Genomic DNA, 18,831 nt, shown 5'->3' with positions numbered 1-18,831 from the left:
CAAAGACCAGTGGTGATCTGTAACAGCTTCCATTGTACAAATAATCATTTTTGGTCTACTGTAATCCTGTGTGTATCGGTGTTTAGATTTGCTCAGGTTACCATTTTCAAACACAAACTCTGTGGTGGCGGCAGGATGATTAAAAAATAAATAAAAAAATAAACACGCACACACGCACGCACGCACGCACACACAGACACACACCATTATACCTGACCTTGTAATACTGCTAAAGAGAGCTTTAAAGTATCAGTTTATTCAAAGCTGTTGCTACAATATAAAGGATACACTGAAGATTCAATAAGAATCGAATTTGTAGGTACATTTCAGTTTGGACATTGGTCAAGGAGAAAAGGAATGATTAATTCTAACTAATCAGCTGACACTGGGTTGTCACATTGTTGCCCATTTATTATTTCTCGTCACGCAAATTAAATAAATTAAGGCTGATAAAATGTTTTAAAACTTTCTTCACATCCACAATAATGACGCTAAAATCGACTCTATATTAAAAGCTTCTTTTGAAATGTGAGTGTATTATTAAGATGATAATGCAACACGCAGGGCTGACACCAGGTCAGTTTTAAGTTCTTCCGGTTTTAACCTAGTTCGTTGGGAGCAAATTATCTGCAAGCTTCACTTTAAAAGGTGTTTTCACATTAAAGTCAGGGAGCGATTTCCTGATGTTGAATGGCACAATAATACTTCTGTCACAGGTGCTGCCATGTATGAGAGACCACTGTACAAAGTGTAAATCTAATGAGGCCAACATGTTTTTCATTTCTGGAAATAAAACTGAATGTACTGTTTCTTTGCCGGTTTCATGGATTTGTCATTTGTTTTACCAGCAAGATCATATCACCACAGCCAGACTGTATTTTAAACATGTTCAGACATGCCTAAACCTAGGATTAGGATGGAAAAGTAAACATTAAAGTGAGACAAGAACTTAAATCATACTATATCAGGCACTAATTCTACACTTCGTGAAGGGGGCAAAACATCTGCAACCTTTAATTACAAAGGTGTATCACATTAAAAGCTTTAATGACCCTCTAGGTATGATTTACCTACTTGTGTATCGTTTCCTCTGCTTATTGATATATGTGTGTTATTTATGTCTTAGGAGGCTCATTATTAAATAAATGTTAGTTTAGTTAATTTTGTTCAGTATATTAAGTCATACAGAAGGTCTTGCCACCCCATTTCAATCTCGCATTGCAATTTTGTTTCATTTAGCTTATGGGGGTGGAGAAAATATCTACAGCTGCAAAATGTAATGCAATCCAATATGCTTAAACTGTGTCAGAGGTGTCGACCCAACTCTATAGCCTTTTTTTAGGACATACTAAGTGGCGGTGGTGTGGTGGATTGAATTATTATTATCAATTATTAAAATACTATGGAGCCACTGCTTTAAATTGCAATTTATTATGTTGCACGGATGTTCAAGTCTGTGTAGATTCATCTCAGTCGACCACCTAATTAATAGAGTGAAGAACAAATTCAAGTAATCAACAGGACCGTTACTGAGGAATAGAAAATGTTCTGTGGTCTAAACAAATGGCTTCTTCGGTTTTGAATAATGGCTTCTTCAGTTTTGATGCAAGTGGGGAATTCCCGGCCTCTATCCCTGTGGGGGAATCATGTCTCCTGATAAATGAGGAAATGTTTGAGGATACACACTTTTTGGCATCCCATAAAAGTCATTTTACATCTCAGGGGGAGAAGTCATGAAAGGATTTTATACGTTCACTTCCCATTACAGATTTAGCTTATGGACCCTTCATGATCAACAAGTGAAATCTTTAGGCTGATGAGCATGTTGGAGAAATGCTGAGGTAGTTCAGTTGTTTTTACGGTGTCCACGCTTTGTATTTTGAATGTCATAGTTAGTTTCATAGTGGATACTTCAGTTGGTTTGGTGCTGGACTAGAGTAGAAGAGTGGTAAATGTGGCCGCCTGTTTGATGATGGTATAGAAGTATGAGGGCCAAAGCCTGATGTTTCATATAGTGATCATTTTTGCATAGTTTAATTCGATACTGGCATGGCCTGTATGAGTGCTCAAGGAACGGTAACATTAAGTGCATTGACTTATGAACCTATTTAACATTAAATGCAAGTAATACACAAAGGTTTTACATTCTTATAATTCATACATTTGATTCCCCACTTATTTTGCTTCCTGGAAAGTTGCAGACAATTTAAACGAAATTTAATTGACGAGCTAACCTCATACCTGCGTATAAATAGGCATAAACAAAAATTCCATCTAATAATACCATTGCATATTTTTTATATATATTTTTTTGCATCACTCTGTTCAAGTGAAATTGCCTTTTTCCATTGTGAGAATATCCACTGCTCTACACTTCAGAATGAAGTTCATTCTGCATAAACAGGAACTGTGTCATATTACTGAAGATGCTCTCCAAATTAAGTTGTTGTGACTAGAGACAAAATGTTACGCTCATCTCACATCTGTGTCACATCATTAATATTCTTTCAGCAGAAAATATGCATCAGATTATTTTATTTTTTAGTTCTAGTCTCACCGAAAATGATGACACAGGGATTTGGTATTTGTAAAAATAGATAAACAAGCTATAATGACAGTATTATTTTCACTATGCTGTCGAGAAAAGCATCAAAACATACACATAAACAAAACTGTTCACTCTCTAATCACAGGTAAAAAACCATGGCAGTAAGACTGACACCAAAAAGCTGGACAAAAGGTTTGTTTGATGATGTTGTTAGTCAAAATTGAAACATTTTATTTTATGAAACTGATTAATACCTAGTTTTAAAATCCAGAACCATTCACTGGTATATTCAGTAACACACTGAAGTGGCAATGAAGACTTGCCTGTCAAAATATCTTGAGAAACTGAAATGCCTCTAGATGATTACCGTCTATTAAAAATGACTACTCTGTTGACATCTTTTCATTTTTACAGAAACATAAAGGCTCTGCATGGAGTGATTAACCTTCAGTGGAAAGATCAGCCTGAGAGGGGGGCCTGCCAACGTTGCAGATTCCCACTGTGGCTGTGCCAGCTACCAGCTGCCTCTCTCCTTAAAACCAGCACTTATGAACTGCAACTGGTGGGAATTTAGATTTAGAGGTATATCGTCCACGTTGTAAAGACAACGTATTGCTGACTTGAACTTTACTTAGGTAGTCTACATTATATAGTAAGTAGCTGCGCATATGTGGAGGTGCAAGCTTTTGAACTCAACTTTAGCAGATAATGAATTACCTTGCACAACTTTTTACTTAAATGTGGAGTTTGGGGATTAGCCTGTAAACAGTGATTTTCTTCAGGCATGAATTTGGTGAAGTGTTCTACTTTATTATGATCATTATAATAAATGCAACACAGAATTTTATTTATGCCAGCCTCTCTCTCCTTCAGCTACTTGACTGATTCAGAAACGAGTCATGTATGCAGTTGAGCTAGGGAAACCCCACCTTAGCTATGCGTATTTGACCATGAGCAAAGAGAATTTTAATTGTACCTAGACTGGGAGGTACAATTTAACTTGACATTTACTTCTATAAATCAAACTTGCACCAGTTAAATGCTTCAATACAACTCTGCCCACGGTGACCAGGCTCAGAAGGGGCCTTGGTTAAATTGGCTAATTTTATATTCTGTGCCATCCTGCCCGTGCATCCCCAACCTTGCACCGAGAAGCAGCGATAATACCACATATGTGAGGACGTGTTGGATACAGGCAGCTGAGGCTAATGTAAAGATGTTCGATCCTTTGTAAGCAGGCCTCCGGTTCAGTCAAAACAAGGAAGCGAGTTGGCAGTTGCAAGCCAATGTTTCACGGGATAAAGCCAGCCTTGGCAGCCCAACATTGATGGTGGTCACATCGATTAGTAAGCAAACTAAACGTTAGCCAAGTTAGCTTCCCAGCTTGCCAACATAAAACCTGACCAACCAGCCACAAAGCTAACGTTAGCCAAACACTACTTAGCCATGGTGGCTGGTCTGGGTTAAAATATGTTCTGCCAAGAACCGCGATACAGACATCTCCTCGTTAATCATAACACTGAGGTAAGCGGGCAGCAAATAAAGCAGCCAGAATCGCTGCTTGGTGTTAACGCCTTAGCTAACACCTACTCATGGGTAGCTGACAGCTGGTCCGAGCGCAACAAGGAAATTAGCTCCGTTAGCGGCGAAAATATTAGCTAACAGCCAAAGCCTACTAACAAATGTTGGTCTGCTACATCACCGCAAGCAAACACAGCTGTCTCACCTTCGCTGCGATAAATCCAGACGATCCGGACACAGCTTGTGTATTTGTCACGCCAAGTGTACACGAATGCCTGGAGCTTAATGTGAGGTTTTCGGTGTTACTTGTTGTTACTGATGTTTCACGCTAACGGCGGAGTCTCGCTAGCAGCGCTCTCCATTCTTCGCTGCTCGTCTGCCTTCGCTGCCCGAGAAACGTTCGAACACACCGGATGTAGAAACACGGCACCGCCCGCCTCACCACGCACACTTCCAGGTCAGACTGGAATAGGCTAATTAACTATTAATCCTTTTAACTGTATGGTTTAACTATTAAAACCATACCAAAGCACACCTAGATATCAGTCCGCATCTCAAAAAACCCAGTGGTCAAAGTACATTTACTCAAGTACTGTACTTTTACAGTACAATTTTGAGGTACTTGACTATTTAAATTAAATGCCACCTTGTACTTCTGTTCTATTACAATTCAGAGGAAGATTTTGTACATTTTACTAAACTGGTTTTATTTAATAGCTATAGTGACTAGTTTCTTTTCAGATTAAAATTTTACACGAAAACACCTGTAAGATTGTAAAATATAAGACATGGTTAAAAATTTAGTCAGTGGTTCCCAACATTTTTTGATTGTGACCTCTAAGGAAAAACGCAGTATCTGCCTCGGCCTCCTTGTTATGTTTCAGATGTCTAAGGGTTGTTAGCAGTTCCACCAGTAGTGGAGTAGACTTTTTGAGAAAAAGTCCAAAAAACGCAATGAAACTTTTCTATGCAGACCTTTTTGTTTTCTTCTTTTCTCTCCCATTAATCATCTCATGACCCCTCAGATTTCTCTTGTGACCTTCGAAGGTGCCCGACCCCTTGGTTGAGAACCACTAGACTAAACTACCTCCACTTTGAGCTTCTTCAACAGTAAAACACTACGCACACATTGATGCATCAGTGTTAAAACTCAATATATAATAATATGTCAGTCCAGGCCTATTTTTCTGCAGTACGAGTAGTTAATTTTGATCCTTTAAATACATTTTGCTGATAATACTCTGCACTATTAATTAATTAGGATTTTGAATGCAGGACCTTCATTTTTAATTAAGTATTTTTACGTTGTGGTATAAGTACTTTTACGTAAGTAAAGGATCTACAGTAAATACCTCTTTCAGCACTGCAAAAACCTGATTTGATGTGTGTCTGCCCGTTAGTTTAAGTCACTTTTCAAACAAAAAAATTCCAAACATTTGCTGGTTACAGCTTCTCAAATGTGAGGATTTGTTTTTCTTTGTTTTAAGTGATGTTTTGGATTATTTCTAGGACAATGGGCTTTAAGAAATGGTCATAGGCATTACTCACTATTTTCTGATATTTTAAAGGCCAAACAAATGGTTGAGAAAATACTTGTTAGATTAACTGATAATGAAAGTAATAAGTTACTTGCAGCCCTCAAGGGTTATTAACATGTCGCACTGGACACTCCAGGAGCTCAGTCAAAAATTTCTTTTTTGCTCCAGATCTCCACACGAGTCCTAATATTCTGCCAACAATTCAGCTACAGTAAGCGTACATCAAAATAAGTAAGGCAATTTAAATATTGAGCTTCAAAGTTCAATCTTGACCTTGGAAACAGCAGTTGACAAAACAATCTAACGTTGAAGTCCATTTAGAAGCTGTTTTGGAGCTTTCGATTATATCACATGAAACTCATTAGCTGATGTTGTCATGGAATTGTAGATGTTCAAATTTCTGTTTTTTTGTTTTTTTTTAAGTCCATGTTGGCTTATAAATTGAGCTTGAGAGTTCATTTAAGTATAAAAGGGGACTTGTTAATGCAATTGCAGAAAATTCCTAAATAAATCTCAGTTTTAAGACGGTCCAGAGCTGAGTTTTTTGGTGCGAACCAAAACCCTTTTTTTATTTTCCAGTCTCTTCTATTGCTTGCGTTTGACCAGCACCCAAGGATTCGCAGATGATTTTGGATCTGGATTTTAGTTAAATGTTTGACACTCAAAAAGCTCTGTTTTAAGAAGATATAACCTGTATCACAAGCCCAATATTATTGTGTATAGTGTCCAAGAGTTTGGGTATAATGTGTGGATCTGCTGTGTCACAAAGCTTTGGGAAGGATTTACACAGCGCATCTACAGCATGAACAAAATTCTGAAGTTCAGATGCAATTTCCAACCAACAGCAGCACTTTAAATTCATGCTTAACTTTCAAAAAAGATCTGAAAAAGATAAAATGATTGAAATCTCAAGAGGGCCTTTAACATTTTTAAGACCAGGGTGCCAGTTGTTTCATAATTCACCCATATTACTGAGCTGAAATGGGAACTCACCAACAACAATTACAAAAAACAAATAAAAAACAGTGCCCAAAGCTTAACCAATCATATTTTATTTTATTTTATACATCTACCTGTATAGCATTTCCAGGAAAATGTGTGTGCTAATGCAAAGTGGTTACAAAAATAAAGCACATTCTTACGTAAATATGACATGACATAAAAACTACACTTACAAATGCTGAATAAGAAAATAAGGGACCGTATCACTTCAACGTCTGTGCCTCTCTGTCATCAGTAAACCAGTTTATCGAAAAAATGTATGATTACAAATAATATCTGACAAAGGTTGCATGATTCAATTCAAGTACTGTACATGTGTACATACATGTCAAGAGTCTTTCACATGGGCAGTAAACAATCTCTGCAGCAGTTCCAAATAACTTCCTATGGGCCTCAATCTCTGACACAAGAAAATCTAAGTACCTAAAGCTGTTATGGAAGAAACTGATTAATATAATAAACATGATTCTAGCAAATACACCATCGTAGAAGATACCAAGAAAGCAGTGATTGCATTATCTCCACCTGCACTCACTCTAACCTTACATTTCTTTTATCATTTCTTAACAACTCCGACAAGCCTGTAACCTTGTCAAATCTGATTTTGAATACGATTTCTATGATGTAATATTCACCGTGGGATACGCTGTAACAATGTGCCAATACTCCTGGTCAATGACCTCAGTCATCAATAGTGGTATTTTATTAGAAAAATTAAACAGCTTTTCCAACTGTACAATACATTTTAGTGCATCAAAACATTACCTGACATGCATCCATCAACATAAGCTGTTAAGAGACTGGAATGACTTACATACTTCTATCTTCTAATGTAAACTATAGACAATGTTACTCGAGGGCAGTACCTCAGTGTTAACTCTTTAATATACTGGTTTAAGCAAGAAACATAAATATATATCCCACTGACAGTGGGTTTTACAAATACCATGGCCAGGTTAACCTCCGTTGGATTTTGCTTGGTACCATCTTTAAGTCAAGAACGTAAACAAAGAAAAGAAATGTTATGTAAATGCGGCAGCTTATTATATCAAAGAACTGTACAAGATAAGAGAATACACTATGATTAAAAAGACGAAAGAAAAAATGGATGGAAGTTTCTTGCGTGTTTCAAAATTGTCCTCTCAGTTTCTGGTCAAGAGGTAAAGTGTTCAAAAAAGGCAGTTGGGGTCTTTGAAAAGTCTCTCTCTTCATTAAGCTATTGCCTTTGCCTCAGGCAGGAATGCCTCCCAAAACTTTATAAGCTGGAATACAATTGGGACAGGAAAAATAAAAAGCTAGTTAAAATAGATTGTGGCAGTTAGACATTCAATAGCTTTCAAAATGTCAATAAATACTAATTATAACCAATATTTAATAGTCATTATAATAACAAAATAATAATAATTAAACACTATACTTAACACTTAACTTTGGGTACAGAAGTGATCCTTTAATTTGATAAAGTAAAGCAAACTGAGTAATGTGTGGATGTACGTGTTGATTATTATATATTAATACTTGATATAGTTTAATGATTACCCGTTGTTGAGACTGCAGCATTGCCTCCAAATATTTGATTATCTGGCTCTTGAAATCCTTGCCTTTTTCTTTCTGAAAAGACAAAGGTTTTGTCACACCTCAAGCTCTCTGCCAATGGAAAAGCCAGTTGTAGGAATTTCTGGCAGTACTTCACCTACTTCCAAGGTGCACGGAAAAGTCTGAGGAGATAAAAACTCCCACAAGACAAGTAGTATAAATAACTTGATTTTGAGACCAACCCTTTCAGCTTGTGCCCTTTATCAGGGTCATCATAAAACATATTTAAAAGAACGCGAGGATGAGTATAACATTTTTTTTTTTTTAAACGATAGGCTCACATTTTTTTGGTCTGTCTTAAAACAATTGGCAAGTGTCCATATGAACATTGAAACAGGTTTTGTGTGTTGTAATTGGTCCTCCTATGGCCATTAAACGATCCCCTCCTAATGCACTGCCAATTTAAGCGATGGGGGACAAAATCTTAAGACCCTGTTCTGTGCAAAAATGTTTTCAAATGTTTATCTGAAGCTAGAGCAATACGAGGCTTCAGCCATCCAAGTTAAAACCTTTTTAGTATAAAATTGACTCTACTGCAGCTCAACGGGGAAATACAGAGAGATAATATCATTCTAAAAAGTCATAACTTTGGAAGGTATCCACTGCTGAAGCCTCATATTAGCTTTAAATAAACTTTTGAACTCATTTTCGTATAAAACAAGGACTGTGAATTTTGTCCCCCATCACTTACAATGAAATCACATGAAGAATATTTTAAATACAGCCATCAAAACCTGTCCCATTGTTTATATGGGCACCTGACTATTGTTTAAAGACAGACATGAAAAACTGTGTACCTTGTGATGGCCCAGAATACTATTTTAAATGTTCTTTGTAATGTGCTTTATGATGATCCTGATGAAGGCCACAAGCTGAAACGTGTTGGTCTCACAATAAAGTTGTTCTTTATAGTATTAGTGCTAATGGAGAAGCCATACATGTTCAGACGGTCAAATATACAGTGCCTAGAAAAAGTATTGACTTTGAGATTAAAGGGTCTTTCTCTGTTGATCAGTTAGGGCTGCACGATTATAGGTAGACTGCGAATCCCGATTTTTTTAAAACCAGAACACAATTCTTTCACGATGCTTGAACAACATAATCTCTCTGTATTATTATGATTGGATCACATATTTTCTTCAGGAAGATGGAAAAACAATATGATCATTACTTAAATGTGAGACTCATGTCAACTTTGCACAGCCAGGGTACCCACTTCTTGCAGACTACACATACTGTGGTGCAACCAACAATATGCTGACAGTAAAACTTGAGTGACAAACTATTTATAAGTTGCGCACAGCAGTGGCATATCAAAATCTATATGACTCAGTTTGCTTTTTTATTTCACCGTGACACACACATTAGATTTGTTTTTCAAATCTTCCCCGTTTTCCTGCGTACAGATCATCACGCGGTGTAAACACAGTTCTGTCATTTGTTGTAATGGATTAGGGAGAAAAGGGAGCGCTTGGTTTGATGCAGTTGATCTCCGTGTTAATGCAAACATGGCAGAATTGTTGTCAGGTAAAAATGCGACCGCAGAGGGGTGTGAATCAAGATTGCGATTCAAAAACGATTTATCGTGCAGCCCTATGATCAGTGTCAAAAAAAGTCACACTGAATCTACATTGATCCAAAGCTGTAGTAAGACAATAAAACATAAAAAAAAAAAAAACTTTTTATAGAAATTATAAATACATCAACATACCTCAAACCTGAGAACCTCCTTGCGTACAGTCATGCCAATCCTGTCAAAATCTCTCTCATACTGAGTAACTCTTGCCTCCCACTGAGAACGTACATGAGAAGGAAAACAAAAAAAAATTAACTAAGTATTAATATCTTGATATTTTCCAGCATGTGATATTAAAATGTTAGAGCACAACCCTTAATATTCTTTTAAACATTAACAAATACACAGCAGCTTGTTAGTCTGAAGGACTACAAACACCTGTTACACAGGATGTCCTTATCTAAAAATACAGTAATCTATCTAAGCTGAAAAAAATAGGACACAGTTTTCGTGAAAATACACTTGTGGCACTAGCCAAAATACTACAACAGGTACATGCAGTAGTTGCACTGTTGTGGGAGATGTAATGGTGCTTCTACATTGTTTGTTCATGTGCAGGATAAAGAAACTTAATTCATATCCAAAAGGTTTATTAAGCGATTTTTAAGAAAGTGTTTCCATCTAGGGTTGCAACTAATGACTATTTTTCAAAATTGATTGAGCGATTATTTTTTCAATTAATCATTTAGTTTATAAAATGTCAAAAAATTGTGAAATATGACCCTCACATAGCTCAAGGTGACATCTTTGAATCACAAATAAGACAGAAAAACAGCAAATATTCCCATTTGAGAAGATGGAACCAGCAGATGTTTAAAACTTCTGCTTGATAGAGGACTTAAAAAGTTAATCCATTATCACAATTTTTGCCAGATATTTCTTTCTATTCTTATCATTGGATACTTGACAGCAAATATTAAACAAAATGACTGTGATATCTCCTCGTTTGACAAAAGGTCAACCATTTAATCCCTAGCAACAACTTAAAAACTGGAAGAACAAGCATGCTCCTCTTTTAAATAGTGGACTATAACTATTAGTCAGCTGGGTGGTAATGAGAGAGACTTGTACTGCCCTCAGAACCACATGACTTTACACTTCTTTTGCTGTTTTTAAATTACCAGTCAAACTTGTACGATCATCTGCGTGTTGTATTTGGAATTTAAAACTATGTAAAAGGACTTTACAGCTCATGCCGTACTGTAACATAACCCAGAGGCCTGTGTCAATGTAAAGACCTTTTAGGCTTGGATAAATGCTGCAGCAGCTGTATGGTCACTGTTTTTGTTACCTCAGTGATCTCTTCTTTGGCCTGCTGCAGTTTGTCCGGCTTGTTGGCCCACAGCAGCTTGGCCTCGGCCTCTCTCTTCTTCTGGAGTGTGCTCTGAGCCTCCTGCCATCGTTGCCACGCTCGCACGCGCTGGTCAAAACAGCTCTGTGGACATCCATTTTAAATAACATTGTAGGTTTTTCTCTCAAGCTCACAAGTTGTGAAAACAACACCTGATCATTTCACTTACCAAAGAACAGGTATCAAGTTTTTAATAAAACTGTGAACTAGTACCATGATCCTGGTCTATTAGAGATTGCTCTAACAAAATGCAAGGTTCAGAAAGAAAGTTGAGCATACCGCACACTTGCAGTGATTAGTTTTAGCTTGCGTTAAAGCATTACAAACTAGCTCAAACGACACTTTTTGCAATTTCCAGATTTAAAACACCATTTTTCCCTCACTAAAGTACAGAACCTTCTGTACAGGTAATCCTGTCCCTTTCTTTAATGTCCTACACAGAAAAGCAATGTTATGACTTAGTTTTATTGGATAATGGTGATTCAAAATATTCAAGAGGTTTTTTGGAAGTCTTCAAGATTTATTTTCCCAGGCCTCCCTGCTTCTGAACAATCTCCACCTCATATTATCTTTACTTTTTCCTACTGTCTATCTATCCTTCTGCAGCTGTCAGCTTACCCGCACAGCACCCATCAGGCGGATGTAGTCAGCCAGCAGCTCTGCAAAGATGAAGAAGTCACTGGCTGCCTGCTCCTGGTGCAGCTGCTCCATCTTGTCCTCCACCTCTGCCAGCTGGGACAGGGCCCGTGACAGGGCTGTGTTGTCCTCAGAATTTCCCAACATGGCCATACTTTTGGCAAATACTGCCGTGTTCCCACACAGCTCTGGTGTTGGAGGAAACAGAAAACTTATTCAGTCTCCTTGTTTCACCCTAAAAGATTTTGGCAGCTGTACTCATCTGTTTCCACAGTTGAAACAATTTGGTTAAAAAAGAAAAAAAAAAAAAAATTGGAAAGCTCACCCTTCCTGTGATTGACCAGGGAGTCGACCACGGCATGAAGCTTCCTCAACTGCTGTTCTTCATTCTCCACCTCCTGGAACTTATCCTCAAACCACTGAGACACGCAGCAAAAGAAGACAGTACCAAGAAAAAACACAACCAAGAAATGTTATCATGTCCAGGATAGCAGTGCTGTTTGTCTTGCTATAATTTCAAGTACGGCGGCTACATTACTTCAATACACTGTGATTAGAAGTATAAAATAACCCCGTATGCATCGATAATTAGTATACTTTCAGTTCAAACAATAAAATATCCTTTATATTTATCTATCCTGGTTACTCAGTATTTCTCTTTACAGAAACAATCATATCATTCAGTAATGATATTAGGTTATCGTGCTCCACAACTGCTTATAGTAATTATAAAACACAAACAGTTTAAGATAGATACAAAAAAATATATAATATAATACTCAAAAAACACTACCACACATTTTATTTCGCACGTTCTTACGTCTAAAATGACGGATAATTTTCTCATGATAGTCCAATTTTGTAATTATCCCAAATACTGCTTTTGGATATTCACTGCCTCATCGTTTAAATTTTCCAGTGCATCTACTGATCTATCAGGGTTTATCCAACAATGGATTTTTACACCTCTATGAAGGTATCATGAAATTTATCTCCATATACAGGCCACAAGCGCAACAGTTTCCTGACTCATCCAGAGTCCCCCTTACAGTGTCAGACTCATTCATCTTGATGGTCATCTTGTTGACAGCGTCTGATGCCTTATTGATCATTTTGAGGAAGCCAGCTCCACTCAGCGCCTGTGTGTTCACTGCCCTGGGTAGCTGCAAACACACACACACACACACACACACACACACACACAGACAAATGGGTCAAAATATAGCACCTGAGTTACTTTGGCAATATCATTCTCAAGAATTAAGAATATAAAATTAAGAAATTTAGATTTTTTTTTTAAATCCTTATTCAAAGAAAATACTATGCATTCCTTCTCAAGGCACATAACAAAATCTCAAATGGACATGAAGGCATTATCCAACTTATTGCTAGAACAAAATCTATATATATCTTAAAATACCCACATCTTCTCTCTCCAAGAACTCACGGACATCGGGATCTTGTAGTAAAGATTGGTGAGACACTACTCTCTGAAGATATCTACAAAATACATAGTGGCAACAGAGTAACGTGAGTAACAAGTAGTACTGCCCAAAAACTAACACATAAAACATGCACACAAAAACTTATGTTTGGGTAGAAATATAGTTAAAATGTCTTTGTGGTGAACATAAACACATTTGTGCATCAATAAAAAGGCTGGCCCGGTATGATTATTATTTATCATCTGATAGAAACATGTACAGATCCTTACCTCTCCAGAGCGGCTCTTCTTCTCTCCACAAACTCTACTGATGACGGGTCATCCATACCCACCTTCACTTTGGTCATTCCTGTTGATCCAAATAACAGTCAGAAAAAGGACAAAAAGTGCAAAAAAACACAGACTTAAAAAAAAAAAGACCTGGGCACCCACCTACGACACTTTTCTCGGGTGGTGGTGGAATGATGCAGCCGTGGAGCGACTGCTTGACCGACAGCTTCTCATAAAGACCCAGGAAGTCACTAAAACGCCTCCTCACAGAGAAGCTTTTACTCCTGAACATGGGCAAGGAAGTCTGATGGTAGACGGAAGGCAGAGAACTTAAAAAACGAAATACTAAGAAACAATAGTGAAGATTTAAATATATTGGCAGTTTTAGGAGCCATGTAAAAATACACAAAATATATGTATCAACAGAAGCTTGACTACAGACCCTGGTGGATACTTTGTAGGCCACATATGCATTCATGCCATCTCCTAGGATAGAAACATCGGTGATACATTGAAGATGAGAATTAATAAGGTTTCAGTTGTGCATTTAAAGAATTTAGGTTCTTAAAATGAGCTATAACCAAACAAGTGAACTATTCTGTGTTATAATTATCCAGCTACTTTCCAAATAACATCTGAACAAACTGGAAATTACTGATAGCTGCATCATAGTTATGAGACAGTATGAACAAACAGCGACCGACCAACTTTCTCAGGGTTGGTGACAGCAACATCCACATCAAAACTATCCTTGGCTTCTTCGTCCTCCAACTGTAATTAAAGAGAAGAATAGTCACACAATTCAAAGAGTAACAGACAAATTACTTGGCAATTGCAAAGCATGCATTGCAAAAGCATTCCTGCAATTGATTGTTCCCAAGCCCCTAGGAAGCTTGGCTGTGGCCTCTACCTGCTCCAAGGAGGTGGGCTGCATGGGTGCAGGGCTCTGAGTGAAAGAGGAGGCAGGACGACAGCCAGTAGAGGTGGAGAGCTCCTTCCCGCCAGAGCTACCAGGCTTGTCTGTGCTCAGCTCCACATGTGCATCTGGGGAAAGAAAAGACTTTTGATTCATGTATGCTTCTCTTCCTCCAAAAAGAAAAGAGAAACAGATGTCTGAAGTACACTTCAGACAGGACCACACACTACACACAATGTGAAACAAAAGCACCACATCTAATTTATCAGGGACAGTGCACTGGTAGTCTAATTATTCAAAAGCTACAGTTTACATGTACATAACTAATAAACTACAACTTTATTATTGATAAATGTGTGAGACTTTTTCCATTCACTCACTACACACAGGTTAATCTACACACAATACCATTCCTCTAAACTTAATTTTAGTCTATTTTATTCCTCTGTAAAACGAGTGGGACATATACTTTGTGAAATGTGTGATAACCCTCTGTTTTATTGCTTTCAAACTCCTCTTGGCTGTTGACCAGATGACATCAAGATCTCAGGCTTGGCAATAACCAGGGCTGAGTATCCACTTTCATTATTTTTGGGGTAAAGACATGCAACATGTCTGGAGCATTGGGAATCAAAAACAGTGAGGCTCTTGAAATTGCTATGTCAATGTTTAAAAGTGAAATGAAAACTTTTCTGTTTTTTCTTATGATTAGTTACTGTGTGATTGTTGGTGGCTTGTCAATGTCTTTATGATGGTGGATGGATTCTCTCTTTCATTATTCTTTACTTTCTTGTATTTAATTAATTATATTGTATATGTTATGTGTTGCTGTAAACATGCAATGTAAATTACAATTAATTTACCTGCATTCAAATGCACTACAAATAAAAGTGACCTTGTCTATTCTTTTATCAGGTAGTTCCTGATTTAAATAATAATTTTGCTAATACATTTACTTTAAAGTTACTCTATTTTATTTTGGCAAAGGTTTTGTACAGGTGCATGTATTAACCCCAACTGGACCTCAGTATGTGGAAAATGGGCAGTGAGCTGAATTTAACAGTTGGTGCAGGTTTTCAATAGATCTGGGATCTTTTCAAATTTTTGATACCAGTGCCAATATAATGGTTTAGATTTTACATATCAATACCAAACAAATCCTTCTTTGGGAAACCTTTCCTTCATTTAACATGATGAATCAAACAACTCAATGTATCAGTTGTAATGTTGTCTCACAGGAATACTGAGGGCCTTAGTATTGTATAGACAGACTTTTAAAAAAAGAATAGTAAAATTGATGCAGCACAAACCGAGATATCATGACTTCTGGTCTCAAGTATGGAATCAAGCTCCAAAAACATTGGATCCTACATTTCCCACAATGCAACTCAAAAACATCTTACACAAGACTTCCCTTGTCTATTAAATGCATGTAATCCATGCCCAAAGTTTGTAATGCAGGCTTACATTTGCAGTCACCAGTCTAAAATGTTAAGATTTTCTGCTTTTCTTGGTTTGATATTATTATAAACTGAAAAGCTTTGGGACAGTTGACGAAACCAGCACTTTGAAGATATATGTGACCGTAAGCGATGCTAAACTGTAACAGTCATTTTTCACTATTTACTAATGTTTTGTTCACTAAACAACAACAACAACTGTTAAGGCTTTGTTCAACTATCAAACTAATCTGTAGTTGCAGCCCCACTCACAAAGAGAGGCTGTTTAGTGACCAGGGCCAGAGGAGTGATCACAATTTGATACAAAAAAGGCCACAAAGAGCTGTGTCGTTTGTGGTCGCTTTGTGTCTCTTTCAGTCTTGGGGATTTGGTTCTATGTGGAAGGGATAGAGGCCCTCATACATATCTGTGTATCTTGTACTTGGTCTTGACTAGTAAACTTCACAAGACATCTTGCGTGAAAATCAGCGGAATGCCCCTTTAAGATCTACATTAAAATAGTCTAGCATGACCTAGGCTTAAAATAAACCACCTCACAAGACTTCGAATTCTTTTTAGGGCCTGTAAGCAATGGAAAATTAAAACTAAGAGGAATAAAATGGACAGAAATTATTAGTAGAAAATGTTTCCTGACCAGCAAACAGGTCGTTGTCATCATCAGCGTGAACTCCGTTGGATTTGGCGGTTGTGTTGCTGGCCTCCTCCTCACTGAACAAATCTGGAGGCTCTTCATTGACACGGTCCGGCTGAGACACTTCTTGACTCACAGCCACAGGGTTACTCTGCAGACAGGAGGGACGGGAGTTGTGCGTGAGCCATAGAAACACCAAAGAGGAGGGATGGCATTAGAGGATTAGTTAATTAGTCCTGTCTCTTGACCGTTACGACGCTTTACAGACACAGACAGTGGTGGAAAGTAAATAAGTACACTTAATCAAGTCCTGTACTTGAGTACAATTTGATGTATTTTTTCCATTTTATGCTACTCTTCAATTCCAGTCCACTATGTTTTAGAGGGAAATATTTTACTTTTTACCCCACTACATTTATCTGACAGCTTTAGCTACTAGTTGTTTTTCGGATTAAGGTTTTACATAAAAAAAAAAACATATGAAAAGCTTATAAAATACAACACATTGTTAAAGATTAAACCACTTTCTCCCAACTCCTTGTGGTGCTTCATACGTCTACGAGTTGTCAGCGGTTCCACTGAAGGGACATTTCCCACTAAACTTCTCACATTTAAATATCTGCTCAAATAATCAAATGAATTTTTCGCAAAAGAACATAACACAATCTAGAAAATGAGTACAGGTTTTTTTTTTGTTTTTTTTTTTAACTTCATCTTTCCTTTCCCATGAATCGTCTCACGACCCCTCAGACTTAGCATGTGAACCTTTAGATGGGTCCCCTAGGTTGGGGATCACTGGACCACACTGGGTAACTGTATATAATGTTGTCAAAAGCAGCTGCACCACGAGCAGCTACAATGGTAAAATGATACTTAAACAATGACACATCAGTACTAACAATCTAGTAATGTCATATACAATAATATAGCACTCACGGTGGGCGTGTAACTGCACGAGAACTTTTTACTTTTGATACTTCATACTAAGTAAATTATGACGATGACACTTTTGTACGGCGGCATACGTGTTTTGAAAGCAGGGCTTTTACTTGCAATTGAGTATTTATACATTGTTGCAGTGGTGCTTTTACTTAAGAATGTGAATGCCGCTTCCACCACTGGGCACAGATAAGCAGGAGTAAGAAGCTGGCTGGGTGGGGTCATGTGATCCGGAGATTACTAAAAAACCAAATCTAACGAAATCCTAACGGAAAAAATACGAGACGTTCAACCGGACATCGAAACGGCAGCGTGTTTAAATTAACAATTAAACACCAGGACAGGCCAAAAGAAAAGAAAAAAAAAAGCCAGAAGCGAAGCTAAAAGTCACTAGTTACGAGTCAAGACTGCTCAGTCTGTGCACTGCAAACTAACGTCGGCTAAGTTCATGAAACAGTTCCATTGCTTTTATACGATATCTGACAACATCCCTCGCCTCTGTCAGCGGTTATTTTTGATGTCATGAACACCGGTCGGATCAGATAAAGAGGCTGACTCCCCGGCTCTGACCCGCTCACCTACTGCAGACACACCCGCCGCGCACAGGTTTGCTATTAACACGGCCGCGTCGCGGACATACGTTACTAACGAAGATGTCCTCTCCCTCGTCGCTGTCGCCGCCTGCCATGTCAGGCAGTCCCGCTTCTGGCTCCTCGGCTGCGGGGAAAGGAGGAGGACTCCGGTCCGAGTTGGCCGCCATAGTCCCTGTTGTGAGAGTGACTGACGTAGACGGAAGTCGGGGCAGGGGGAGGAAAGCTGAACGCGAACGGCTGCAGCGACGCCTGCTGTCGACGGGGCCGCACGACAGGCCAGTTCATTGGGCACAGTACACAATAAAACACCCGGACTGTTCGGTACTCCCGGCCGGGGGAGGGACCAGAGGGATGGCCGGGGGTGTGCCCCCCCCTCGAAGAGAGATGCAAAACGAACACAAGATGGCAGAAAGTGACCACAAATACACCAAATGCTGTCAGATGTAAGTTTTAATAATGTGCAGTGCATTATTGCCAAGAGTCGAGGCTTTAAATCTGAGCCTTGACACATTTTCACTCATCCTACACACGTGTCCCCCTTCCCTGAAAACGTGTCCCGGTTTGCCCCTTTAGGATGTGCATTAGTGTGGTCTGTCATGACCCAGTGCTAAAAAAAAAAAAGCCCCGTTCATAAGTTTCTAAACCCACTTCCGCACCTTGCTCAAAGTAATGCAGTGGAATAGAACAAGCGTTGGCTCAACTTCACGGCAACCGCGGAGGAGGTCGTTTGCGCTGCTGTCGAACTGCGCTACGTGTCACAGGGGGGGGAGGTGTTTTCTTGTCACTTGTCCTGTCCTCGCTGATCGAAAG

General features: G+C 38.4%; 2 protein-coding genes across 5 annotated transcripts in view; both read right to left on the bottom strand.

Moving 5' to 3' along the window:
* csnk1g1 (casein kinase 1, gamma 1) overlaps window positions 1-4,466 on the bottom strand; it is a 33,938-nt gene extending 29,472 nt beyond the window's left edge. For all 4 annotated transcript variants that reach the window (XR_005707610.1, XM_040129431.1, XM_040129449.1 and 1 more), the window contains exon 1: window positions 4,275-4,466. The gene's annotated coding sequence lies outside the window, so the exon portion shown is untranslated. The remainder of the gene's footprint in view (window positions 1-4,274) is intronic.
* Window positions 4,467-7,275: 2,809 nt separating this feature from the next.
* On the bottom strand, window positions 7,276-18,270 carry LOC120795540 (sorting nexin-1-like). The gene is made up of 15 exons (XM_040137536.1): window positions 18,069-18,270; window positions 16,493-16,640; window positions 14,393-14,526; window positions 14,187-14,253; window positions 13,925-13,968; window positions 13,645-13,786; window positions 13,483-13,561; window positions 13,193-13,268; window positions 12,818-12,931; window positions 12,094-12,187; window positions 11,751-11,956; window positions 11,073-11,216; window positions 9,917-9,997; window positions 8,149-8,220; window positions 7,276-7,871 (listed from the first exon to the last, which is right to left on the bottom strand). Exons 1-15 carry the CDS (start codon window positions 18,186-18,188, stop codon window positions 7,821-7,823), a joined length of 1,572 nt encoding a protein of 523 aa, XP_039993470.1. The 5' UTR covers window positions 18,189-18,270; the 3' UTR covers window positions 7,276-7,820.
* Between the last annotated feature and the right edge of the window lie 561 nt (window positions 18,271-18,831).

Source organism: Xiphias gladius, chromosome 1 (genome assembly GCF_016859285.1).
Source record: "Xiphias gladius isolate SHS-SW01 ecotype Sanya breed wild chromosome 1, ASM1685928v1, whole genome shotgun sequence".
Lineage (NCBI taxonomy): Eukaryota > Metazoa > Chordata > Actinopteri > Istiophoriformes > Xiphiidae > Xiphias > Xiphias gladius.
This window is presented reverse-complemented; position numbering and strand designations above follow the sequence as displayed.

What these genes read in the sequence shown, in the direction of transcription:
- LOC120795540 (XM_040137536.1), bottom strand. Translation starts at nt 18,188, where the DNA reads ATGGCGGCCAACTCGGACCGGAGTCCTCCTCCTTTCCCCGCAGCCGAG. An exon ending in ACCCGAGAAAAGTGTCGTAG is followed by an intron (nt 13,562 to 13,644) that starts GTGGGTGCCCAG and finishes TTGGATCAACAG; the next exon opens with GAATGACCAAAGTGAAGGTG. An exon ending in AGATGAATGAGTCTGACACT is followed by an intron (nt 12,188 to 12,817) that starts GTAAGGGGGACT and finishes TGCGTGTCTCAG; the next exon opens with TGGTTTGAGGATAAGTTCCA.